At 40.3% G+C, this 26060-nt stretch overlaps 2 protein-coding genes across 5 annotated transcripts; one reads left to right on the top strand and one right to left on the bottom strand.

Moving 5' to 3' along the window:
* The first annotated feature begins 4491 nt into the window (after positions 1–4491).
* On the top strand, positions 4492–5842 carry cxcl13 (chemokine (C-X-C motif) ligand 13). Its single transcript, XM_076270106.1, has 4 exons — positions 4492–4642; positions 4997–5123; positions 5230–5313; positions 5405–5842. The coding sequence occupies exons 1-4, from the start codon at positions 4579–4581 to the stop codon at positions 5457–5459; spliced, it is 330 nt and encodes a 109-aa protein (XP_076126221.1). The 5' UTR covers positions 4492–4578; the 3' UTR covers positions 5460–5842.
* A 7964-nt stretch (positions 5843–13806) lies between these two features.
* cnot6l (CCR4-NOT transcription complex, subunit 6-like) lies at positions 13807–26038 on the bottom strand. 4 transcript variants are annotated; one of them, XM_076271084.1, is made up of 13 exons: positions 25908–26038; positions 24201–24322; positions 23860–24046; positions 23531–23616; positions 23338–23427; positions 23166–23234; positions 22783–22940; positions 22335–22489; positions 22066–22217; positions 21393–21620; positions 20695–20897; positions 18660–18865; positions 13807–15579 (listed from the first exon to the last, which is right to left on the bottom strand). In XM_076271084.1, the coding sequence occupies exons 2-13, from the start codon at positions 24310–24312 to the stop codon at positions 15576–15578; spliced, it is 1650 nt and encodes a 549-aa protein (XP_076127199.1). In that variant the 5' UTR covers positions 24313–24322; positions 25908–26038; the 3' UTR covers positions 13807–15575. The 4 variants fall into 4 exon arrangements, with proteins under 4 accessions (XP_076127199.1, XP_076127200.1, XP_076127197.1 ...); XM_076271082.1 differs by having other exon boundaries at positions 13808–15516; XM_076271085.1 differs by lacking the exon at positions 25908–26038 and having other exon boundaries at positions 13807–15516.
* Between the last annotated feature and the right edge of the window lie 22 nt (positions 26039–26060).

Genomic DNA, 26060 nt, shown 5'->3' with positions numbered 1-26060 from the left:
AGAAGGATGGTGCGTGCACCTGCCAATATGACTGTTGACATGCGCTCTTAAAATAGCATATGAACAACTCGCCATTGACTTCTGACCAGGTTTAGGTGGTGTATGATAGCGATTTTTAGACAAAGCGCTAGGTCCCTCCCTAGGTTGTTAATTGCCACACCCCTGGGCGCAATGCTTAAAAAATAAACGTGCAAAATAACGAATTCAACTTTCCGCAGGTGAATAACTAGTATTACGCCATGCGCTGGTGGCCCAAAATACAGCCCATAATCTTCAGGAATTGTTACTTAATGTGTTACAATGGTGCCACCTAGTGGATACATATGGGAAAGTAAGTCTGCAATGAAGCAAGAGGAGCCACACAGTAGATGGATACTCTGCATCCTGCAGTGGTGATCTACACACAGAGATGTCCTCAAACAAGCACACACATGCATGCAGGTATGCACATGTGCACACACACACACATACACACACACACAAACACACACACACAAATCAAACAAGCACGCATGTAGGTATGCACATGTGCAGACACACACACAAACACACACACACACACATACACACAAAGACTAACCGCATATTACTGGCATTGATGTGGATGGAGATCAGATCATGGTTGGACCAGTCAGAGAGTGTGTGACTGTACAACAGATATAGCCAGATAGAGGCTTGGAATTTCAACATTCTGGGGGCAAGGCCACTTGGCCTTCAGTTGGGCATATTTGGTGGAGGGCACAAAGGCCACATGTCAGGGCACTAAGGCCAACGTTAACTATACAGTAGTAGGCTATAAAAATGATCAAAGTTGTATTTAGCCTATTCACTGCAGTAGACCTGCATCACTGTATGAAACATTACAAAAACATGAAACATGACTCATTACATATAACTGTAAATCATCTGATCAAATAATATTTGCAGATATTTAGGCTATATTTAACATTTATTTGATATTTGGCCTGTTATGAAATCATGTATTGAACAATTTAAGCACAGCTCAGCTTTAAGAAAGACAAATAGCCTAGATGCATGCTTAGCATTTTGTGATCATTAAGGCTACTTTCACAAACTCTTAGTCAGCTGTCCTCTGATTTACCGATATCTAGGCGACATTTGTAATATTTATTTTGTATTTGGCCCGTTATAAAATAATGTGGAACAAACAAACACAGTGTAAAACTTAAAGCCCAAATTTGGAGACATCCATGTATGTTGAAATTTACTGCAAATTAAAAACGGGATTACTCTGGAACGGCTAACTGTACAGGGGACTGCTTTACACCCTTGTGTTCGGTAAGGTCTGCTGTTTATTCTGATATATGGTTTGTCATGTGTTAAACGAGGGGTTCGTGAAGTATTCCGCCGAGATGAATGGGTAGGGAGATGGACGCAAAACCTTCAGTAGAATTTATGATTAAATTGAATGATATTATTTACTTTTCTCGCGAACCGTTCAGCACAGCAATTAGCGGCTGACATCGTTTAAAAGCTGAGAAAAAGCTCTTTACTTGTGATGTCTGTGTGATGAGTAGGCTACTTAGTTCAACTGAGAAGAATGGGTGAATTTGGACGCACTTTCTTTCTTGCGCTAACTTTCTCCACTGCGTAATTTGCGCTGTGAATGCTAAGATTGTTTTGACAGGCCATAGGCTAAATATATATCGCTATTAGTAGGACGCAAAGCAGAATATTGAAAGAAGGCGGCACCAAGGCCACCGTGGCCTGTAAACCTCTGATTTTCAAAGGGGCGTCACGGCCAACGCAAGGGGCTATGACATGGCCGTCGTGGCCGCCGTGAAATTCCTACCCTGGCCAGATATATATGTTGCATGAAACTGTGATAATAAATATGAGGACAATGACATTAAAGCTTGAAAAACTGTTTCATTACTTAATATATAATGATTGTTTTCATCAATATACTTGACATCATGTTCTGATGATAGCGAAAATGATGCTATGCATTATGCACAATTACAATAAGACCAGCAGATGGTGCTTTACACAAAGTGTTTAGCAAGAAACAATCATCATTAGGTGGGGAAAGCTCACACAGAAACGCTAAAACTGTTAAGAAAAATGGGTGAATAGAACAATGTCTAACACTGATATAACCATATGTAAAGGCAAGTGACAGTCTGATGTACTGTAATCCAAATTTAGTGCAGTCAGTTGCAGTTGCAGTCACTGTAGGCTACAGTACATTCAACTGCTGTGGATGCAACCTCTTGCCAGACATACAAGGTCATACAGTAATCTGTATTATGAGTCTATACTTTTAGGCTTGTGTGTCGACACTATGGTAACTGCTTTTTAATAGAATATCAACCAGATGTATTGATGTATTCAGAGATTTAGAGGATTGCTTAATTAGGTTTTACATGTGATGGGTCAAGAGGGAATTTTAAGGTAGTGTTTAAAGGGACTCTCATACATAGGAAATAGTGCTCCACAAAGAGAATGCAAATGAACTCAAACATAAATACATGTAGTTATTTAAATATCATAACAAATGATTTATGAAATGTCTCCTCCACATGCTGATGACTGCAAACCCCTTACAATTTCATGAAATATGAAATAAGGTTTCATCGTGTGCCAAGAAACGAGAGGAACATGCCATCTTATTAATATGTTAGAACACAAGTTGATTGAAGTTAAATGTTGCAGAGTGATGGCCCTTTGTCCCTACTTCCCACCTATGTTCAGAAGTGAAGTTTGCAACACAGGAAGCCAATATGCACACTGTTGTCCTTCTTTGGCCTTTACAATGAAAGTAGAGGCATTTACAAAGAAGCACATTTCTGTTTCTTAACTTTCTGCTTCTTCGAACATGAAAGCAGAATCTCCTCTACTTGTTTTGTAAGCATGTGTGTGTGTGTGTCTGTGTGTGTGGGTGTGGATCTGTGTGTGTGTGTCTGTGTGCAAATGTTTTGTGCTTTTGACAATGCCCCTAGAACAGAGCATACAGACCATAGAATCTAAACCCTCTAAATTACATGTTCAATTGTTATTATGCTTGTGCACAGAGTGATTAAATAACTCTAACATTGGCAAGATCCCATAGCCCATAGAAACGTATTAGTTCACTTAAATATTATTGTTCCTAAGCTGTCATTCACTGAAATATAAGTTGACAATGCTACTATCCCATGGGAAAGGAGCATCTTTTTCTCTTATATATTTTTTTTATTTCTAAGCTTTATAGATCAACATGAGATTTTGACCATTTCCTCATATTTCTTAATTTAATCATCAGAAAAACAGTCCTCCCCTTGTCTCAGCCCTAAGCAAAATTTAAGTTAAATTTAATGTTATTTTTTCTTTGCAATTTATTCTTATTGGTCCTCATTTCTCCTAAAGTTTAGGAGAAACAGGTGATATCTGAATAAGAGACTAAAAAAAAACATTGTCAAGAAATACATTTCCCTATAGGATATCTGAGGTAGTGCCAGTAAGATGTCAATCTTTTCTGAAAATCAAGAAAAGATTGTGTGTGTATGTGTGTGTGTGTGTGTTTGTGTGTGTGTGTGTGTGTGTGTGTGTGTGTGTGTGTGCGTGCAGAGGGATGTGGGAAATTGAAATGTGTAAATCCCGTGCACAGAATTGCACCATCCTGCCTAAATGTATAATGGGAAGGATGCGGTTTCCATTTACCAGATACAAAATCACAAATAATTTCTTTAATACAGCATGTTAGGTAGTTCCATTAATAAAACCCCCAGTCAGATGTATCAGTACTTTTTCTATCTGGTGCTGGAGCAGTCGGCTATATCACATATAGTACATTACATCATTACCATCACAAAACCTCTAATCCGTCTTTGGAATGAATATTTGTTTGCTTCTAACCACACTAATCACCTGTGTTGTGCAATATTGACTAAAGTCTTGTATTTCATAGGCATTATTTAAGTATACCAGGGTGCAGAAACCTGTAATTTCCCATTACCTTCCAGTTGCATTTGCACACACACAAAAAAACATAATTCTCCCTTCAGCATGTCCAAAGTGAAAGCAGTCATGGTGCCCCAAATGAGAATGCCACCAAAAGGTTTCACTCAGCTGTTCACACATGATGAAATTGTGGCAGACAAGTGGTATGTGGTATCAGTAAGGCTTACCAAAGGACAAATGTTATAGTCTAGTTATAGTCTATAGTATTTTATAGAACATGAAAATACTATAGAAGTAAAATTATAAATTAATTCTATAAGTTCTTGATCCAACTTATTGCAACTAGTTTTTTTAATTCAGCGATCCTATATCATAATATAATTTAAACCTAACATTTCAGAATCTGTGCAGGGAATTAATAGGGAATTTAAATATTCAGCACATGGCTCTTCTGCAGTTCATTTAAAAAAAAAAAAAACCCACCCCCACCCCTGCACCCCCCAAGATATCAGACTGAGTTCAGATGAGTCAGATTCACTTCCCTCTTTGTAGTGTTTATAAACCATGAGGCTGCACCCTTAAGGGCATTCTCCAGCTAGTGCATCATCAAGGGGACACCACAGCACACGCAGCCCAACCAGCACAGCTCCCGTCCAAGCTAATTAACCAACAGAGATGGCCCTCCAATCCCACGTGCTGCTGGCCGCTCTTGTGCTCTGCGGCCTGACTCTAACACTCGGTAAGGCATTTAACCTCTGTCTGCTCTAGACAACTTAGCAACATTTAACCTCTGTCTTCTCTAGAAAACTTAGCAACTGAATTATGTGGTAAATGGCAAAGCACTTTGTAAAATTGCATCCCTCCTTCCTTCTGACAATATTAAGACTAGTTTAATTGTTTAATTATTTGATTACCATTACATGATTCATTTATAATATATATTCTATGGTTGCTAGCAGAGACATTTTCACACCTGATTCAAAAGAAATAGATGCCACGCAAAAACCCTGGAATCATATGATCACCTGTACATAACATCTTTATAATCTCTATAATCTTATACATCAGTATAATCTTTATAATCTCTTTATAGCTTTGCCAGGGGATATCCCAAGGTGGTGCCGCTGTCGTCGCACCACCCATAACTTCATCAGCCCCAAGCACTTCAAGAAACTGGAGATTATGTCCCCGGGAGCCTATTGTCGGCAGACAGAGATAATGTAAGTGAGCTAGTAGATAGTACTGTACTTGTATTCTATAAGTGGAGTGTTAAATATATCAAATCAATCAATTCAAATATATGCTTTTTTCCTTCATTTTTTTCAGTATTACACTGAAGAACGAGAACATGGTTTGTATCGCACCTGAGGTCAAGTGGATCCACAAAGTCATTAGCAAGTTTGTGAGCAGGTATAGCAATTTACACTTATACTAAATTGTCAATGTTTATCTATTAAAATGCAAATAGATTGATTTTTATTTCTGTTACTTTCTTCAATAGTAAGGAAAATGTCAACACTACACAGATCCCCGCAACTGCCTCCACTGCTCAATAAGATGTAAAGGACATTGGGACAAGAGTTTGAAGAGGCTTTGAAGCACCATTGATTTTCATACTCTTGAAAAAGACACATTAGTCTAATGGAAACATTTTAACCATGCTTGATGGACCTTTAGTGTAATGAACATGAATGTTTGTATTTTAAACTTGTTACTCTTGTTGACAATGTAACCTGCACGACAGGGTAATGGCCTATACTTATGTAGGGACAGTCTATAGACTCATTTACATTTGTTCCCATTTATCTTCAGAGACCTTTTTGAAATAATATTTTTCTACTTTTTTGATATTTTGCTATTTTCTACTTCTATTCCATGTTTATAATTACTGTGAAGAACTGTCGAATAAATAAATAAACAAATAAAACATGAACACAAAGGTTCATATGCTTCTGTTTCTCCATCTTGCTTTGATCGGAGTTCACAATATTCACAAGTGCCTGGCCAAGGGGACCAAATGACATCTTATCAGAGGACTTCTCTCTCTCTCTGATCTATATACAGTCATAGATGTATTGTTTAAATCAGTGGTACAGTATGCACAATGTAAAATATGTAAATTGATGTTAAATTGGCCTACACTATTGTATTTTAATGCTGGTCATAATGGTGGTACTTGGAGAGCCAATGGTTTTCTGAGGTGGTACTTATTGTGAACCACTCTTTTAGGAATTATCAGGCTTTATCTGACCTGGGTACCCCCTTAGCGCTTAATGGGTATTCAATACATTGAAAAATGACGACAAGAGGAATTCTTTGTGTAGCTTCAATAACTGGATCATGACAAAGTCACACACTGGGCAGCTGAGGCATTTTGTGTGTTAGCATATGCAGGAAGGAAGGGGTAAGCATGCACACTCTCACTGTATCATCGTTTCCTTGAACAACTTGAATGACTCTCACTGTCATCTTTTATGAGCGTCAGTATATGTTTCAGCTTTTCCAACATTTATGAAGTGTGCGTGGAAGTTATTCAAAGTCAAAAAATCTAAGTCAAAGTCACATTTATTTATATAGCACATTATCATACATATAATACATTTCAATAACACTAATAAGGTGTATTAACAAAACATTTACAAGGTGTTAATAAATGGTTTGTTAGCTATTTACTATAACATTAATAAATTACTTACAATTAGTTTATAAGTTACTTAAAACTCATTTTGTAAATGCTTAATAAACCATTTTCAAGGTATTACTAAATGGTAAGTTAACTCTTTACTTATTATGACCGCCGCGCAGCGAAGCGGCGGTCATATAGGTTTAGTCAGATTTTTTCTTTTTTGCATGCCCTAATTTCCGTCAATGATTCCCGGGACACTGAAAGACCGGGGTACACGAAACTTGGTGGGCATGTAACCCCACATGGATAGCATGGAACCATCGTTTTTCGTTTTGATCTGTAGCCCCCCCGCTGGACTGGACCCCCGAAAGGAGGGTAGGGCAGACACAGTTCTCTGTGAATATCTTGAGAACTGTAGGGACTAGGATGACCATTTTTTTCTGTATGTTTGCCTCCAGGGGTCATGTTAACCCATTTCATGTACACACATGTGCATAAACAGATACACACACACACACATACATTCACAGTAATCATACGTATGACACATACTCACACAGTAGACATATGTACGCTTGCACAGGCACATACACAGGCACACACACAAGCACACACACACACACACACACACACACACACACACACACACACACACACACACATAACATAAACATGTACATGCACACATGCACACAATTCAAGAATTTCTCAGAATTATGAACAGGCAAGATGGAGGTGGGGTTGTATAAAATTAATTTTACATGTGAAATCTATGAACTAATCATGTTTTGGTACTTGTTGTCTAGCAGATATCAGTGAGAATTGAGTGTGGATAATGCAATTTAGTGAGACAGTTAGAATCATATAGGCTTTTCAGCGTGATTTATTTTTGTGGAAAAAATGTGCTGGACTGGGCGGCGGTCATATTTTGTACTGCTCTGCGGTACATCTAGTCTCATTAGATACCATTAATTTATTTGTATTTTAATGTTATCTGATGGCTACTGAATGTATAACTAACCATTTAGTAATTCCTTGTAAATGGTTTATTAAGAATTTACAATATATTTTTAAGTGAGTTATAAACTACTTGTAAGTATTTGGTAACACTTTATACTACACACAATTCATCATTTATTAAGCCTTTGTTACTTATTAGTTAATGGTTTGTTCATCATTAGTAATTTCTTGTTCATACATAATTTATCATCAGTAAAGCATTTGTTCACACAGTTATAAATAGTTTCAAATAAGCCTATATCTAAAATATGTTTATACATTATTGTTAATACTTAATAAATAACGCAATAATGTTTTTGATTAAGTAATATTTCCATTATTTAACAGTTGTTACATACACATGCACTAATGATTAGTTAGGGTGAGGATACATATTTTATAAACCACTTCCTAATAGATAGATAGATAGATAGATAGATAGATACTTTATTGATCCCTAGGGGAAATTCAAGGTCTCAGTAGCATACAGACAACACACACACACATTCACTAACAGCAGAAAAAGTAATTAAAAGTATATAAAAACACAACTAAGCAATAAGGACAGTAGAAGATAAAGAATATACTAAATATACTAAAATACAAATTATACTAACTAACACTTAATCTAAATCAATTCTAAAATCAGTATCCACATGGTGATTAATCAATCAAGAGGCGCTTGCAATGACTGAGGCAGGGACTGAGCCTGTGATTCTCTGTGCATAGTAAGGTAAGGTAAGGTGCTCTGTGTGAGTGAGTGTCACGGTGATAGTGCAATGGTGATAGTGGTCATGGTGATAGTGCAAATGAGTAAGTCCAACAGTGCAAGAATAAGTCTATATATCTATATATATAACTATTTTAAGAAAAGGTATAAGTGTGGCCACAGTTCGGCTGTGGCATGGAGGGAGGGGTTATGCATATGTGCTAATGTGCTAATATAGCACGCAAACAGTGAGGCAGAAGACAGTGGTAAAAAGTGGCTAGTGGACAGACAGTTTCCAAACATGGAGGGGGTGAAGAGGCAGACAGCCTATGCAGAGAAGTCTATCTCTCCTCTTCCCTTAAGTGAAGCATTGGACAGTTCAATGGCCCTGGGGACAAATGACTTCCTCAGTCTGTCTGTTGTGCAAGGCAGTGAGCGAAGTCTCCAGCTGATCAGGCTCTTCTGCTTAACAATAGTGCTGTGGAGTGGGTGACACTCATTGTCCAAGATGTTGATCAGTTTGTTCAGGGTCCTTTTGTCAGATATTGAAGTGATGCACTCCCACAGAGCCAGCTTTCCTTACCAGCCTGTCAAGTCTCCCCGCATCCTTCTTCTTTGCTTCCTCCCCAGCATACCACTGCATAGAAGAGGACGCTGGCAACAACAGACTGGTAGAACATCCTGAGGAGCTTGCTGCACACATTGAAGGACTGCAGCCTCCTCAGGAAGTACAGCCTGCTCTGCCCTTTCTTGTAGAGTGCATCAGTGTTGGCTGACCAGTCCAGTTTATTGTCCAGGTGGAGACCCAGATATTTGTAGGTGCTTACCACCTCCACATTGACCCCATCAATGGGGACTGGTAGCAGAGTGGGCTTAGACCTGCGGAAATCCACCACCATCTCCATTGCACAAAGTCCTCCACCAGGCTCCTGTACTCCTCCTGCCCGTTCCTGATACACCCCACAATTCCAGTATCGTCAGAAAACTTCTGCATGTGGCATGACTCGTGTTGTAGCAGAAGTCAGATGTGTACAGGGTGATAAGTTTTATGCCTTGCAACACATTTACAAATGTGTTATAAAGTTTACTCTTGCATTTATTCATTTAGCCAAAACTTTCACCCAAAGCGACTTACACATGCCAATGAAATTAAAGGGCAAGGCCACATTGGTGGAAGCCAGGGCTTGAAGCCCTAACTTTATGGGTTACTGCACGTTAACCTGGCTCCCTATCCACTACACTACCTCTGCGCAGTGGTATTAACAGTCAATTCAAAAATATAATATAGATATGCGTGTTTACTATGAACAAACCATTTTTAACTGTGTGTAAACATGATTTACAGATGAGAATTAATGTAGGAATAATGCTTTACAAACGAAGAATACAGCATTTAATAATAGTTTACAGATGTTTAATAAATGCTTAACAGTGTGTAGTAGAAGAAAACAGAAACTTTTGCATAGTTGTAGGGGTTTCTGTCTGGGCCAAGGTAGTGTAGTGGATAAGGAGCTGGACTAGCATGCAGTAGCCTGAAAAGTTGGGGGTTCGATTCCCAGCTATAGCTGTTGTGTCAATGGCCTTCAATTTAATTGACATGTGTACGTCGCTTGTCTGCTAAATGAATGAATGTGAATGTAATCTTTACAACTCATTTATGTAATGACACTTTAGATTGTTTTTTGTCATTGCGCAAAACAGACAGTTTGTTGCCTCATTATTGAATGAGGAAGAATGAGTCGCATTTTCTACTTGTCTGACTCTGTTGAGACCACTGGCCTAAACTATCTTAACACTTCCCCAGAAAACAAGCTGCACAGGCAAGGGCAGACATGTCAAAATGTCAAAATGTAAAAAAAAAATAGATGCATTTCTGGCTACAAAACACACACACACACACACACACACACACACACACACACACACACACTGCTGTAGGGATGTTTAGCGGAGTATGTTTTTGATCACTGTTCTGGCAAGGTCACCTAGAGTAAACTTAAAGTATACAGTTGTGTATTTTCAGTTGAAACGCTTATAAAAATGTGTTTTCTTGCAAATAGCAATAGGACTTCTGTATGTAATATGCAATTGATGACCAAACAATTTGTGGCAAACCTTTGTGGAGCTCTGCTCCTGTACACTTTACCATCACTAGTCCACATCTATTTAGGTGTGTTGAATTTGTCTTTGCCACGCTATACATGCATATTCTCAGTCATCAAATCTCACTCCAAGCTGATTTAAACACCTGGCAGCCCTTAGATCCATACACATCTTGATGAGATGTACTGTGCACCAACCTGACCTAAGTTGCTAACTTAGTTAGCTAACTTAGTTAGCAACTATGGTTTTGGGAAACGCACCCCAAGTTGTTGGCTTTGGATGCATGTCTATGTGCAATGTCTGATATGGCTCATACATACAGTTGCGTGTGTTGCAGTGCTGGAGACGCATCCCGTTCACTTTACATGGGCTTACGTCATCCTTTGCCGAACTGAATTGTGGGTCCGTTACGTTGCGTTGCTCCCATCGCTCGCGTTGAGAAGTTCAGCTGTTGATGCACCGACGGACGGCACCGGCCAATCAAGCCAATCTATGGATGGCACCAGCCAATCAAATTACGGTTATACTTCAAGTCATTTGCATAGCTACCATCGGGAACGCGTTGACGGAACGCAACTGTGTGTAGAAGCCCTTGGTCTTAAAAAGATGGACACTCAAGGCCATTTATTGATAGACCCCCATTTACCATAATGGTATACAGTATGATGTCCCTGTTAGTTTAGGCTACTTATATGAATGAAGGCACGAGGCAAAATAATAATCAATAATCAATCATGATAATTTTTCTGACTGAAATCTGACTGGTTATTTTGAATGTGGTACTTCCATTGCCATAGTACTGTGACAATGTATCATGATAGACAGCTAATGTGTGTGTGCGCATGAATGGTATGGTGGGCCTATTTGGAAGAAAGTCCAGGGCCTTTTTTCATCCCAGTCCATCCCTGATTAAAAGTTCATAGTTGCATTTGGCATTCAAGAAGTCACTGGAACCATGGCTCTTCAAATGATCATCCTTTTAAGTTTCTATTTAACTGTTGACTTTCTAGCTCCTCCATCCAGTCAGAAAAGGCTTATAATTTTTTTAATCTTTTGACTAAGAACAAAACATGATGTATCACTTGAGTCCTAGGCTGCCACGCTCCCATCAGTAAATTCACCATCACCATTACCATAACGAAACAAACTCTGAACATCTTAGTAAGGAAAAGCCATTTTGCCGCTTCTTGCACCCACACAGTGATCTGTGCTTACAGTATAGCGTCTGGAGGGATGCAGATGATGTCATCAAACAAACAGACGCCAACTGCAATGAGTCATCTGGAGAAACTTAATGAAGAGACTGCAAGCAAACCAGCCCCAGTTACACCAGAAATTTGAATTATTGGCTTGTCTTATAGTGTTTAAATGTATAAACAAAATTGTTGGATTGTCTTATAGTGTTCAAATTCATAAATGCAATTGTTGGCTTGTCACTAATGTTTAAATTTACAGGTAAAACGTTATGATGTTTTTGTACTGGTGTTCTCTACAGCAAGGATCAACACAATAAAGCTGATTCAACACACACACACACACACACACACACACACACACACACACACACACACACACACACACACACACACACACACACAGACACACACACACACAAACGCACACACACACACACACACACCATTCACAATCACCTCGACTCTCAGCCTGAGGAGAAGGCTATAAAAGGTTGCAGTGTGGGACAAAGGGAGATATCCTTAAACCATTGTATAAATAATGCAAGCTTGGTTTCAAGACTTCAAAAAATGACATATAATTTACTAAACCAAGACCCTCAGGCCCAGGACGGGAATCTGACAAAGCTCTCACTACCACTCTACTCTCCACTGCATTTGACTTTATAGAGGCTTGTCATGATTAACGGTGAAATGATGACTGCTTTGAAGTCGCATAAAAAGCACATGCACCCAATGAAAAAAAGATGTCAGATTGGGATCCCCTTCTTTATGGAAGTTTCTGGATTGACTAACACAGTTGGACTTTGTTTTGATTTTAACAGCTTATTATTACAGAGTGTAGGAGAGTCCAAGTCCCCTTGGTAAAAGAGGAAATATCATGGGGATGCCAGTAATGGATCTCGAAACGTTTGTACTTTGGTTTCATATTTATAGCTTTTGCAAGCAATAATTTTTGTATACTGATGCTTGCCTTCTTTACATGCAGATAATAGTACTTGGAATCATACTATGTATTACAAAACACATTTTTTACACTGACTGCTGCAGTTTGTACCTTTATCATAAAAGGGACTTACTGTAATCTTAATGTAAGAAGTTAAGTATAGCATAGTGGGGTTTCCACCAATAGTTTTCTTTTCTTGTAAGTGCTTTTGCCAACCACTTGTGCCGACTCGAGCCGTTTCTATTTGCAGATTTCCTGTTCTACAATCTGCCACACTTTAGGGTAAATAGGATCCACAGGGCAAGGGTTATTTGAGGTTTATCTAAAATGGTTCATGCCAGTTAGATGAGAGGTACAACTGAATGTACAGTATAATGCAATATAGAAGTCCATTTTTTATTGAAACATTCCACTGATTATCCCCACACATTAAAAAGCAGTCTGATGTCAGATATGGTTAGGTTTAAGATGCCAAAATAAATCAACATAAATGAAATGTTTGCGGGACTAAAGTCTGAGGAATGGTGACATTTGCTCACTTGTGGCCATATTAAAAAACTAATATCCAGAACCAAAATTATTTTGACAGAGATCCCTCAGTTTCTCTATGATGAATACAAGACTGTCTTACCGCCCCTGCAGAACCTGCCATTTTTATAAACAGCATGTCACACAAACCAGGTTGTCGTACACCCAAAGACACCTCACATGCATCTAAACTTTCCTCTGGGCAAACTCTGTCATTAGACAGGTCACACCAGTGGGCGAGGTGTTAGGCTCACAGCCACAATAACGCTTCACGGTCACGCTTCATGGACACAACAGCGTGGATGTGTGTGAGTCTACAGACAGCAAGGGGAAAACCTTCAGCAATCACAGACGAGGAAACAGCATTAACAGGTTTTGGGATCATAGACGGCAAAAAGCGAGCCTACGCTTATTGCACATTCATGTTTCTTCTAAAGGCGGGGCGGTTTACTGATGTGATGAGTTGGGTAAATGTTTTGGCATGTGGCAAAAAAACACTTTCTATGACAATACCAGTGAGTTCATTTCAAATTTCCCTAGTCACATTTAAAGACCGGTTATCGGTTGCCAATGTGTCCAGCAAATAAACCAAATGTATTGTCTAGACGACTACAATTTGAATGAAAAGAGAGGTGTTCTTAAAAAAAAGTCAAACCTCTGAAGTAATTGATTGATTTCAATAATGGACATTCTGCTTGTAGGAACTCTGAATCAAACATATATCCTATCAGTTCAACCATATCAATGGATTTGCTTTTGAGAAGAATGAAGAGAGGAAATGAAGCACAAATCACAAGACCTTTTTTGTTATTTTTTTACAAAGACAATTTTATTGCCTTCATGACAGGGGACAATGACAAACATTGTCCTTGCAGTGTGTATTAGCTTGTTGCTGATCATTCAAAACAATTGGGTGTGTCATATATAAAAAGTCAGCACTTTTACAGACCTCGCGTGTGTGGAGTTCACATTGACATTGAAAGGCAGAGTAAGTGGTCAGCACGTGTCCCTGTTGCTACTCAAGCAGCTCAGCACCACACCATACCACAAAGCCGGCTGGGCCCCTGGGCCCTCCTGCCTGCTGCTGCTGCTGCAAGGAGCTACTCAGGCTAACACTCTGGGCTAGCCAGAAAAGCAAAGTATGGACGTGTACAGAACAATATTATTATAACTCCATATCATTTTTTAAAATTATTTTTTCATTGTTTTGCGAAGACCAAGAGTTCCTAATCGTACATCAGCATACATCAGATGCAACACTGAGTTTTGATTTTATTGCATTTTGCTGATAAAAAGTTGAATTCAGGAGCCATTGACAAGGGCTGTGCTTGAGATTAACAACCAGGTATATTCAGTTTTTTTCTTTGTTTGTTTATTTACAAACTCAATTAAAGGTTCTCTAAGCGATGCTGGGTAACGTCACTTCTGTTGACTTTCAAACTAAACAGAGAGCTAGCTCGCTACTTCCTCCCGTGCTGCTCCCGTGCAATTGAAACTCTCCTAAACGTGCATCTCGTCTGTGATTTGCTGGACAGTGAACAGTTGAACAGTTTGTTATGTTTTTATGGGCTAGATTTGCCCAGTTTGTTTTTGTTGCCATTTTTGGAGCCTGGGCTGTCCACAGAGATTGCATTTTTTTACAACCAGCGGTTGGTTAGGTGATGTTTGCAGTAAGTGACATAAAATGTTTTAGTCTAAAAAACTCGTGGCATCGCTTAGAGCACCTTTAAAAACACATCAGAGGCATAACTTTACTTCTCCCAAACTGACTTTGCAACTAATTTCAATGCAATTCACCACGTAATGCCGAGGGGGGTGCTGACTGACTGACATGATCAGTCATAACGGGTGAACAAAAACTCAACACGTGCACTAATGACATAAGTTCTTTGCCCCAAGGAGATCCACACGTAAAGGTACCAAAAAGGAGCCAAAATCAACAAAGTCTGGATTTTTAAAAAACATCAAACAACATAACTATTTATCCTTCAACAGGCATGCTGCTGGGATAAAGCCTGACAGACTGATTGCAGTCATTGCGAGCTGATCTTTAACTCTTCACCACTGTCTGATAAAAGAATGAGAAATGAGACAGTTACAAGTGTTTCGTCCAGTCAGCGTGTAGAGCGGTGTCATTGGTGAAGCTTGCGATGGGATGGGATGTGATTGGGGGTTTGGGTGGGGGGGCGTGTGAAAGCTGGCTCTTGGGAGGGTTACGGCAGCAAATGGCAGCGGTGGTGGTGCTAGCTTTCGACGAATGCGTAACTGCGGTACGACCCCATAGACTGAGGCTGGCAGTGGAGGTTCCTATCGGACTGGACCGGCTCCCTCCATCGAGGGAGACCTGAGCTCAGCCCGACAGCTCGCTGCTGGTGCTGGGCAGACAAGACGACACACAGATGGGGGGGGGGAGGAGGAGGAAGAGGAGGAGGAGGAGGTGATGGAAGACTCTGCTCTGCAGCTGGAGGAGGCCTAGTCTTTGAGCTTCTGAGAGTCACAGGCAGTGCTGCTGTTGGAGAGAGTACAAACTAGGCACAGGTCTGGACAAAGGTCAACACAGGGGCATCCTCACCTGTAAGCATATGGTCCGTATGCACACACAATTGTGTTTAAACATCCATATAAAATGCATGCTATTTCAGAATTTGCCTTCATTGTGATACACTTCACTGACTTCAAAAGTGGATAGCCACATCGCGGAGTAAATACTTGGGGTTGCATACAATGTAAGGTTGCAGGTTAATTGTTAATGGTGTAATTAAGTAGAAGGTGTAGCCAAGGCATTAGGAACACATCTGATGCAACACAAGTGCCTTCCTTTAACTTTGTCAAGGCAATCACACAATGCACCAACATTTACTGACTAACTGTCTTATTAATGTCTGACTCTGACTCGTATGTTTCTACACTAAATGTACATTCTCTCCTTACTTATCAAGAGTGCTTATGACATCCACACCGAAGATAACTGTTGCTCATTAACCATGCCCTTGCAGTCGAGCTGCACCAATCACATCGATGTATCTGAATCCGATATAGGCGGGCCAGAGGCGAGCTAAACAGATGACAACAGCACTTCAACGTCAAAATCGCACTGCGATTTCACAACTTTACAAACAGTTTGGATGAAATACACACATGTATTGCACTCAGTGCCATTACTTTCACTGGATAGGATTACCCATGAGGTTTGACCACATATGGCCTATTAGTCGTATATCAGGGGGGGGGGGCATCCCACTATACAGCACTGAGGGGCTGTTTGAAATAAAAGTTCAACTTTTCCTTACAAGATGGAAAAAGTCTGCACTCTGGCTGAACGGCGTGCTCAAAAGCTGGGGTGACCTTTGCGTGGAGCCCCTCCTCAGAGGAAGCCTGAGTTGTGGTGGCTTGTACATCTCCACCACACGTGCTCATGCCGTCGCGTCATAGCAGAGGTGGGTGGGAGCCCAACACACACACAATGAAAAGAATCTGTTCTGTTGCTGCTTGGAGGTTTTGTTCTTTCCACTGTGATTCCTACTTGCCACATCAGATGGATATACTCTGCTGTGAACAATATACAGCTCAGGTTATCGCATTGACTTAGGAAACATAATGTGGAAATATTGTGGGCTAATCATTACCTTCTTTTTCCAAAGAGGTCCTTAACGACAAACGTGACCTTTAACGTCCACATGTGTGGTTGGGTGGAAATAAATGCATTTTTGAATATTTTGTAAATACTGACTAGAATGTCTTCACAATTGACAGGTGCAAAAGGGAGATTCAATTTCTGAGGTTAAAGAGGACTGTGTAGCATTTAATTGAACAAAAGTTTATCAAGATGATGCAAAATTCAGTCAGACGAGTGAGTAACCACAATTGTAAAATGCAGCTTTGAACTACTGCTGGTTGCAAAAGCAAAAGCCTCTACTTCAAGCAGTGCACACCACAAAAAGCCATTTCAAATCCATGTCATTTCACAGCTCAGACAATCAGGTGTTAGGGAGAAAGCAGTGCCAGTAGGGGAAAACTTTGGTTTTTCAAGCTAAATTGCAAACCGAACACATACAACATCATTAAATATAACAGGACATAGGCCACATATTGTGAGAAAAGGTAACATTTCACCTCCCAACATACCCAGATAATTTACCTCATTCACAACAAATTGAAAAAAATAAATAAAAAAATACATCAAGCTATCAAAAGCACACTACACTAGTGTATGGTCCCTCTCAACCACAGTCCACATGACAATCCCACTAATTGAATTACATATTTCACAAATACTGCAACAACATGTGAGCTGTTTGAACAACCTTTAAGATCCTCTTTATTTTCTGTAATATCTGAGAAGATTACACAGAATGACTACTGACATTACATAATTAAACGTATGGCTGTAGAATTCACTCTGAGCTCCTAAGTAAATGAAAGACAGTAGAATCGTAAAAGGGCACTGCCCTGCTGATTTCAAATAATGTCACCAAGGGACATTCTGGGTACCGATACGTTGTTGGGCAATGTGATAATTGCCAAGCAGCATGGTAAACTACAGTGACTGGGCAAGAGAAAAAAAACAAGAACTCTCGTAACCTTGCCACATTTGATTCAGATTAATTAGAACTTTCTGAAACTCCCAGGTCCTACTGATTTAATTTATGCTCTGTTTTTGTCTTTCTCTTAGCACCAGCTGTCAGTGGGGGAAACTTTTGAAACATACTCCAAAAAGCATTAATTCCAGTAGTGATAAAGCCAATCATATGGCCAGAGAGGTGTAGCATGACGATGCCAAGCAATCTAAAGGCCAAGCGGTTATGAGGAAACCTTCATAAAAAGGGCCAAACACAAAAGTGCAGACAAGCTACAAACAAAAACTGGGTTTTAGTCAAGAGGGTTGGGATCCTGTTTAATCTCCATAGCAACCACAAAAAGGAGCAGGTTTCATACTGTTAAGTACCAGCGGTGGGTGAAATGTTTTGACATTGCACAAGAAAGAAAACACATACACATAAAGAAAGTCAAACTTCCACTGTGTTAGCAGTTGCCCTATCTAAAAACATTTCCATTCAAAATGAAAACATGAAAAGCAAAATTGATAAGGAGGACAGTGGGGAAGGGGTTGGGAACAACATTTAACGTTTAAAGGCCTTGGCTGAATGCCAATGATGAACACATTTTCTTTAAAAAAAAATCACTTATTAGGGGACTTCCTTTCGTGAGTGTGTTGGTGATGTTATCCAGTATAGACTGAAACAGATCACAACGTTTAACTTCTAATAATCCACAGTGTACAAATGTGCCTGATTTTACACTAGATCAAATCAATGACTGACAGGTCTTGCTCTGTTGTTTACAGCAAAATGTCTGGTAAGTAAGAGATCCCAACCCTAATTTGGTATCAAGCATTTAATCTTTTTTTCCCCCAAATGGAAAAAATTACAATCTTGTGCAAAGGTAGAACGGGGAAAGGGGGCGGGGAGTAGGCAAGTAGGCAAATGACTTAACTCCCCTCTTAGTGTATGTGGGACTGAGTTTGTGATGTTGTGACTGTTCAGTGGTTTGGTGGGGGTATCGTCAACAGAAAGGGATGATGGGGAGGGTGTTCGGGAGAGGTGGGGTACAGAGTACAAGAAAGGGTTAACTGGGATCTGGGATCTGCGCTACCTGTGGACGGGCAGGTGTAGGCCGTTGAGGGGGGGAAGGGGTGGGTGTAACTCCAGCTGGGCCAGCAGGGAGAAGTGGTCGGAGGGGATGTGGGGGTGCGGGCAGCCCGTGATGTTGTTGTCCACCAGCCACTGGGTCTCCAGTGGGCCCAGCAGGCCCAGCACACTCATGTGGGTCTTGGTGAAGAAGATGTAGTCAATCACACCCTGCAGGACAGTTAAAGCAGACAGCAGGAGGTGGGTCATACTACATTCTGTACTTTATTTGTTTCTTCTATTGTGTGTATATCTCTTATACAGCGGGGAAAATAAGTATTGAACACATCAACATTTTTTTCAGTAAGTATTCTTCCAGTGAGGCTATTCGCATGAAATCTTCACCGGACATTAGTATTAACTTAGGTAATCCACACATATATAAAAATCCAAACATTAATGTCTAAAAGTAGTGTTATGAGTGAAAAAGTGGAATGGCACAGGGAAAAAGTATTGAACACGCTAAGAAAAAGCAGTACACAAACGCAAAGAATGGCAAGGAACAAACTGGAATCTATAAGTAGTTAGAGAAATGATCCCTCCTATCTGTACAAATTGATATAAGCTGGGTTAGTACATACTGCTGGGCTATAAAAATGTTTTTTGTTAGCAAGGTGTCACACAAGAAACATTTCATGATGGGTAAAAGCAAAGAGCTCTCCCAAGATCTTTGCAACCTTATTGTTGCAAAACATATTAATGGAACTGGTTACAGATGCACTTCAAAACTTTAGAATCATCCAGCAAGCAGTATTGGAGCCATTGTTTGCAAGTGGAAGGAACATCACTACATCATCAACTGGCCATGCACAGGATCTCCTTGCAAGATTTCTGACCAGGAAGTCAGAAGGATAGTCAGAGGAGTAGCCTAAGAGCCAAGGACCACTCTGAGAAAGCTCCAGAAAGATTTGGAGGCAGCAGGTACAATTGTTACAGAGAAAATCATAGGTAATGCACTCCACCGCCATGGCCTCTATGCATGCTCATCCCGCATGACTCTATTGCTGAAGAAAAACATGTCAAAGCTCGTTGAAAGTTTGCTACACAACATTTGAACAATCCTATGAAATACTGAGAGAATGTATTCTGGTTAAAAATTTAACTTTTCGGATGTCATACTACACACCATATTTGGAGGAGAAATGGCACTGTGCAACACCCTAAAAATACCCTACCAACAGTGAGGTTTGGAGGTGGTGGCATCATGGTGTGGGCTGTTTTTCATCTCATGGTACTAGCAGACTTCATACAGTTGAAGGAATGATGAATGGAGTCATTTTGTTCCGGAAGAATCTTTACATCCACCAGGATGATGAGGATGAGACATGGCTAGACCTTCCAGCAGGACAATGATCCAAACCATTCAGCAAAGGAAACTCTCAATTGATTTCAGAGAAAGGAAATCAAGGCCCTGACTTTAATTCAATTGAACAGTTTTGAAAGTTAACTAAAGATCAGGATTCACAACAGGGACCCCTGAAATCTTCAATATTAAAGGACTATCTGTTTAAAAGAATGGGCCAAACTCACACCAGAATACTGTGACTGATTAGTTTCATCATACAGGAAATGCCTTAAAGCTGTCATTACGAATAAAGGCTTTTCCACAAAGTATTTAAGAAATTTCAGCAGGCGTGTTCAATACTTTTTTCCTGTGTTATTCCACTTTATTGCACATAACTCTACCTATGGACTTTAATGTTTGAATTTATTTTATATGGGTGGATTATCTGAGTTAATACTAATGTCTGGTGAAAATGTCATGCAAATAGCCTCATTGGAAGTATACTTACTGAAAAAAATGTTATATGTATATGGTGTGTGTCTATATTGTCTACACTGTATTTATTGCAAAAGCTAATAAGTGCTTTACGTATGTCAACGTACTTGGCCAATAAAATTGGTTTCTGATTGTTATTTCTCGCATCTTCTCGCTGTTGAGCTTGTCTATCTGTAGCTTTAAAATGTGTGGGTGGGTGGGGGTGGGTGGGGGGTAGTACCTTGAAGTCGTAGGTATAGTTTGTGAAAGGCATCAGGCTGCCCTCATAGGCGCTCTTGAGCTGGAAGTTGTGTGTGATGCTGCCGTCCGACTTGCCGCTCTTGCCGTTGCAGCTGAAGTTGGTCAGACACTCGTTGTAGCGAAGCTCCTTGAAGTCCTTGTGGTTCTCCGCTACTCCCCCGCTGCTCAAATACTCCACCACACCTATGAAACATCATTTATATTTTCACTGCACTTTAGTTCATCTAGATATGTTATGTATGTATATAATATAATATATATATATATATATATATATATATATATATATCAGGGAAAATTAGTTGGATTTTCATTTAACATTGAAGCAGATATACATGTTACTAGAGCCTGTAACACATCTGCTTATGTTACTAGAGCCTGTAACACATCTGCTTCAATGTTAAATGAAAATCCAACTAATTTTCCCTGATATGTTCCCTATATGTTACTAGAGCCTGTAACACATCTGCTTCAATGTTAAACGAAAATCCAACTAATTTTCCCTGAGCCCTCGTAAGTTACTTTGGTACTAAGGTCATAGAGACAGCATCTCATGGCTGTTCAGTAACTTGACTTGGGTATATCGCTTCTCTAGTATATTCGTGTAATGATTATTTCAACCTGGGCATACATTTTAGCTGAAGCTCTAGTGCGGTCTGCTGAGAGGCGATGCCATACCGGAGTCTGGCAGGGAGTTGAGGTCAGCACACAGGACGATGGGGATGGAGGCAGGGTCTAAGTCCGGGCAGCCCGATCCCACGGAGGACGAGGCCCTCTCAGCGATGCTCTTCAGCTCTGACAGGAACATCATGGTCTGGATCAGCTTCACGTCAGAGAACTCTGGGTCCCAGTGCATGTGAGCATTGGCCACCAGGAGGAGCTGTTTGTCCGGTGAGGACTTCAGACCTGCAGGAATATCAAGTGCACAATAGGTCAGTCAGACAGACAGGTGTCTGAAATCAATCAGTGTGTGCATCTAAACCGTCCACTTCATATACAGTTATAACATACACACGTTATGATGAGTCTTTGTATTTTATTTCATTGTCATTTTGAATACTATCTATGACAAAACCTGCCAACTATCTTTAGTTAGAAAGAACTGGTTACCGTAAAAATAAAAATGATTAATCTTTTCCAGTAACACACAGTGCTGTGTGCCAGACTGTGACTGGACATGGCATTTGTTTGAGAGACATGTTTAGTTTTCTCCCTGATTATACTGATCAGTTTTAGGTCTGAACCTGCCATCTACTGCTCAAAGTTTGGTACTGCAACATCAGACATGTGGGAAATACAAACACTCAACACATGCTCTTCTCAGTGACATGGAACTGACCAAATCCCTTACCACCAGAGAAGAGCTCATTTTTGACCTCCAGCAGAACGGCGACCCCAATGTTATCTTTGGTCATGACACGGTTCAGCATGACCTCTGAGCCCTCCGAGTTTGCCATGGCAACCTGATTAAACTCAACTGTGTGTTTCTGCACCAGGGAAAACCTATGAGAAGAAGAAGGCAGCATGGGTTGTCTGAAAATGTGTAAAACATTAAGAACAAGAATAGAGGGTGCCACGGGTTCTAGAGGCATGGAACCTTTCATGTTTGGTTCTACTCACTTCTCAGTTTTGAAGAACACAGCACAGCCATCCACATGTTTGCGCTCCTGTTCTGACACCAGTTTGGCACGAGACTTTGGACAGAAGTACCCGTCATATCCACGGTCCTTTAGTGTTTCCAGAAAGAGGGTGTAGTATTGTTCCGTTTCCACTTCCTATGGGAAGACAAAGATGGTTGCAACCAACTTCCACTCAAAACACTGCACTTATACCAAGGAATACAAAAAGGCAGGACAGTGAATATGAACTGAATATTATAATGTATACCAAATACTCTTTTCAAATATCTTACTTTAGCAATGGATTTGGTTAGTGCAGCACAAAACAACATAAAACAGACCAATTTTAGCAGAGTACTGCTCTATACACCTAACATTAGAAATGCCCACCTGTGTAACCAATAACATATGATATTCAGTGATTTCAACAACTTGGCGATGGCAGCTACCTGCAGACTGATAATGTCAGCATCGCAGTTGGTGATGTCCTCCATGATGCCTTTCTTGCGGTACTCCCAGTTCAGAGCCCAGGAGGGGCAGTAGCCATACAGCTGCCGGGTGGCGTACTTGTCGCACAGGACGTTGTAGCTCATGACAGTGAACACAGCTGAGGAGGCAAACGACGTGGTGTTGGGACCAAATGTTGACCACACATTGGGATTGATAGACAAATGGCCATTGAACTCAGACTCAGACAGGCAATCACTTGCAGTAGTTGACTATTTGTATCTCTGGTGTTTGAAACACACTTTGTGGTGATCAGTTAACATGTCAATTGTCAAAGTAAAAAATAAACATAATTGAGATGTAACAATTAAAAAAATGTATGTACCTGAGGAAGCCAACGGATCTCGCTCTTTCAAAGTGACCCACGGTCTTTGAGGAAGCTGTTCTGGATGGACTAGATTTGGATTTAAACAGATTAAATGTCTCTGTAAATTAGCAAAGATTCCTCTTAATTGGCAGATAAGAATGTCATTTTGGAAGTTAATCTAAAAAGTTACCTGCTAGATTGTCAAGCATGTAGTTCAAAAGCTTTCTCGTTCCATCTGGCTCCTGATACAGGTTAAGGATGTCTTGGGATAAGGGGTTACCTGGGGGAAAAAGTCAGGTTAAGTAAAAAAAAATAAGACACACTAATTAAAATAATCAAGTTCTATAGCAAGGTTCTTTCCGAATATGCAGTATGAGACACACCTTTCAGACCCAGGGTTTGTAAGCGAAACAACCGCCCAAGTTCATAAGGCAAAACTCGTAAACAATTGTTGTTTAAAAGCAATTCCCTAAAGAAAAAAAGAGAAAAAATGAAAATCTTGTACTAAAAAAAAGGAACTGCACTGACTACAATCGAAGTTCTATGACAATGAACAATGTAGTTCACTGATTAGTAAAAAAATATTTTTAATGATGGAGTAACACCAGTCGTATCTCCATAGAAAAGTATAATAACAATATAACTATGAAGTTACTACCATTTATGTGACACACATATGGAAATAACATACATGATACAAATGCATGACTACCTGAGAGAAACCATGTTGCCGAGTTCTGCGGGCAGGCTGCGGAGCTTGTTGGACGACAGGTTCAGGTAGACCAGGTTGGGGAGTTTGGCAATGTCGGGCGGGATGCGACTCAGGTTGTTGTTGTTGATGTGCAGTGCCGTCAGGTGGCTAAGCGTCCATAGTGAGCTGCTCAGGTTACGCACCCTCCCTGAGCAACAGCGAAAGGTCAAAGGTCAGACTATCCCCGATCGCACCGTCACTGAATGAAAATGTGGCCTGCGTGAATGTTACGCTGGAAGTGTTGAAAGATGGATTGGGTGTCATGACCAGCCACAAACACAGAAAATGTGAAGCAAACCAACCAGATATTTCCAATTCTGCCCAATGTGACTTCTTCCCATTGGCCGCTTCCTCAGCCGACATGATGGTGTATATTCGCCGTGGATCTGGGGGATCATATTTTTCCTTTGGCATACCTGTTAATCTAAGGGGAGAGAAATGAGAGGGGGATGAGATAAAGAAAGAGTTGAGCCTTGGTACAAAGTAGGGTACCTTCCTCAGATTCTGCTAAACCGTTGACCAGAGTACCTAAAACATACAACAGCCACAACACAGCTGTACAGTCAGCATGTCATGATGTGGCCACCAATAACAGTGCAGCTATGAATATCAGGTATTTTTTCTCCTTTTTTATAAAATAACCCGTGGTTATAATGTGGCAAGCATGACAATAGCAAGGGGGCCAAGCATCTCTCTTGTACAGCAAGTACTGCAAATGCTGCGTGTTGCATAATAAAACATGCTCACAGTCACACTCAACACAGACTCCTTTACCTACTGACATAACATGGTCAGCAAAGGATACCCTGTGTTTAAAAAAATAAAATAAAACATAAGTCACCTGAAAGGTAGTGCTCCTTGAATTCAGTAATTTATTTGACATGAATATGTGTGATAAATGAGAAACGTGAAAAGGATTTATCTGCTTACAGATATCAAAATAACTTACATCAGAGAAAATATTTCCCTAACACTATTATAAGCAGAAGACCAGGTTGGCTACACAAATAATACCATGGAGGGTAATGGTTAGCTTGCAGCTGGTAGCTGCATACGCAAGCATGTGTCCTGTCATCTAAAGGTTACTTCAGACTACAGCCTTTTCCAAGTATTCTACGGACATACACATTTAACACGTGGCAATGACTGTACCCTACACAGTAACAATAACATTTCGCACGTTATCTATTGTGACATGGAACAATTCCTCTTTGTACAATCTACAGATGTTGTTGCTCCACGTCCTCGTAGGATTTAATGTTAGGGGACTAAGCAGGCTACTTATATAACGTTCTGGAGTCCATTTTAAAGTGTCGAAATAAATATTCAAACTTTCATAACAAGTGTTTCGAAGTTGCTTCAGCTTCGATTACATAGCTTTTCTATCTCTCCACGAGTTAAATTGGGATGTCAGGTTTATTAATTAAACTGTAAATGCTATATATGTTTTGTTAAGCTCCTGCATTCATGCAATGCCACTGAAATGAGTGATCAATAGCTCATGTCAACGATATGGCTCACATGGTCGCTAAGATTTTTAATACATTTTCTTGATCGCAAATGGACAGGCGTGGGGCCACAGACAGCTGGACTGGAAGACATGCAAGACACTCGACTGTCAAAAGTAACAGTTGCACTGACCCGCATAAACATAAAATAAGTTTGCCAGGCTTGCTGGCAAAGAGCGCGAGCACTCAAGTCTTCAATTGATGCACTATTAAGTCCTCCACTAAACTGTGAATACATCCGTTTTCACAATAGTAAAAACGTTCCCTAAATCGCGAAGCTAGCCATTTAACTATCAACTGTACATGGGGTTAAAATTCATGGTAGTGTACCATTGGGCCTTAAGACAGAGAGCGACGCACACCCTCTTCAGTGCTGACCAAAAAACCTCGGAGGCGGAGTAAACAAATTAGCTAGCTAACAAGCTACATTAAATTCACAAATATCAAGCGTTTCGAAGCTTCCCGATAATGTCACGAGAAAGTTAACCTACGTAACATTACCTGCATTCGGAAGGGGGAGAGGAGAATCGTGAAAAATATTGTCAAAGACATGCAGGCAGAACTGTGTGCTGTTCCGCCTGTAGACGTTCCTGAGAGGCACAGGGAAGGACAACAATCATGGCTTCCGCCCCAGACCCTTCCAACATCACTACT

Source organism: Alosa pseudoharengus, unplaced genomic scaffold, assembly GCF_046254945.1.
Source record: "Alosa pseudoharengus isolate Yale_2024_CS ecotype anadromous, Long Island Sound unplaced genomic scaffold, YU_APseudo_1.1 YU_APseudo_1.1_scf_6, whole genome shotgun sequence".
Lineage (NCBI taxonomy): Eukaryota > Metazoa > Chordata > Actinopteri > Clupeiformes > Clupeidae > Alosa > Alosa pseudoharengus.
The sequence above is the reverse complement of the archived record's forward strand: the minus strand, read 5'-3'. Positions and strand labels throughout refer to the sequence as shown.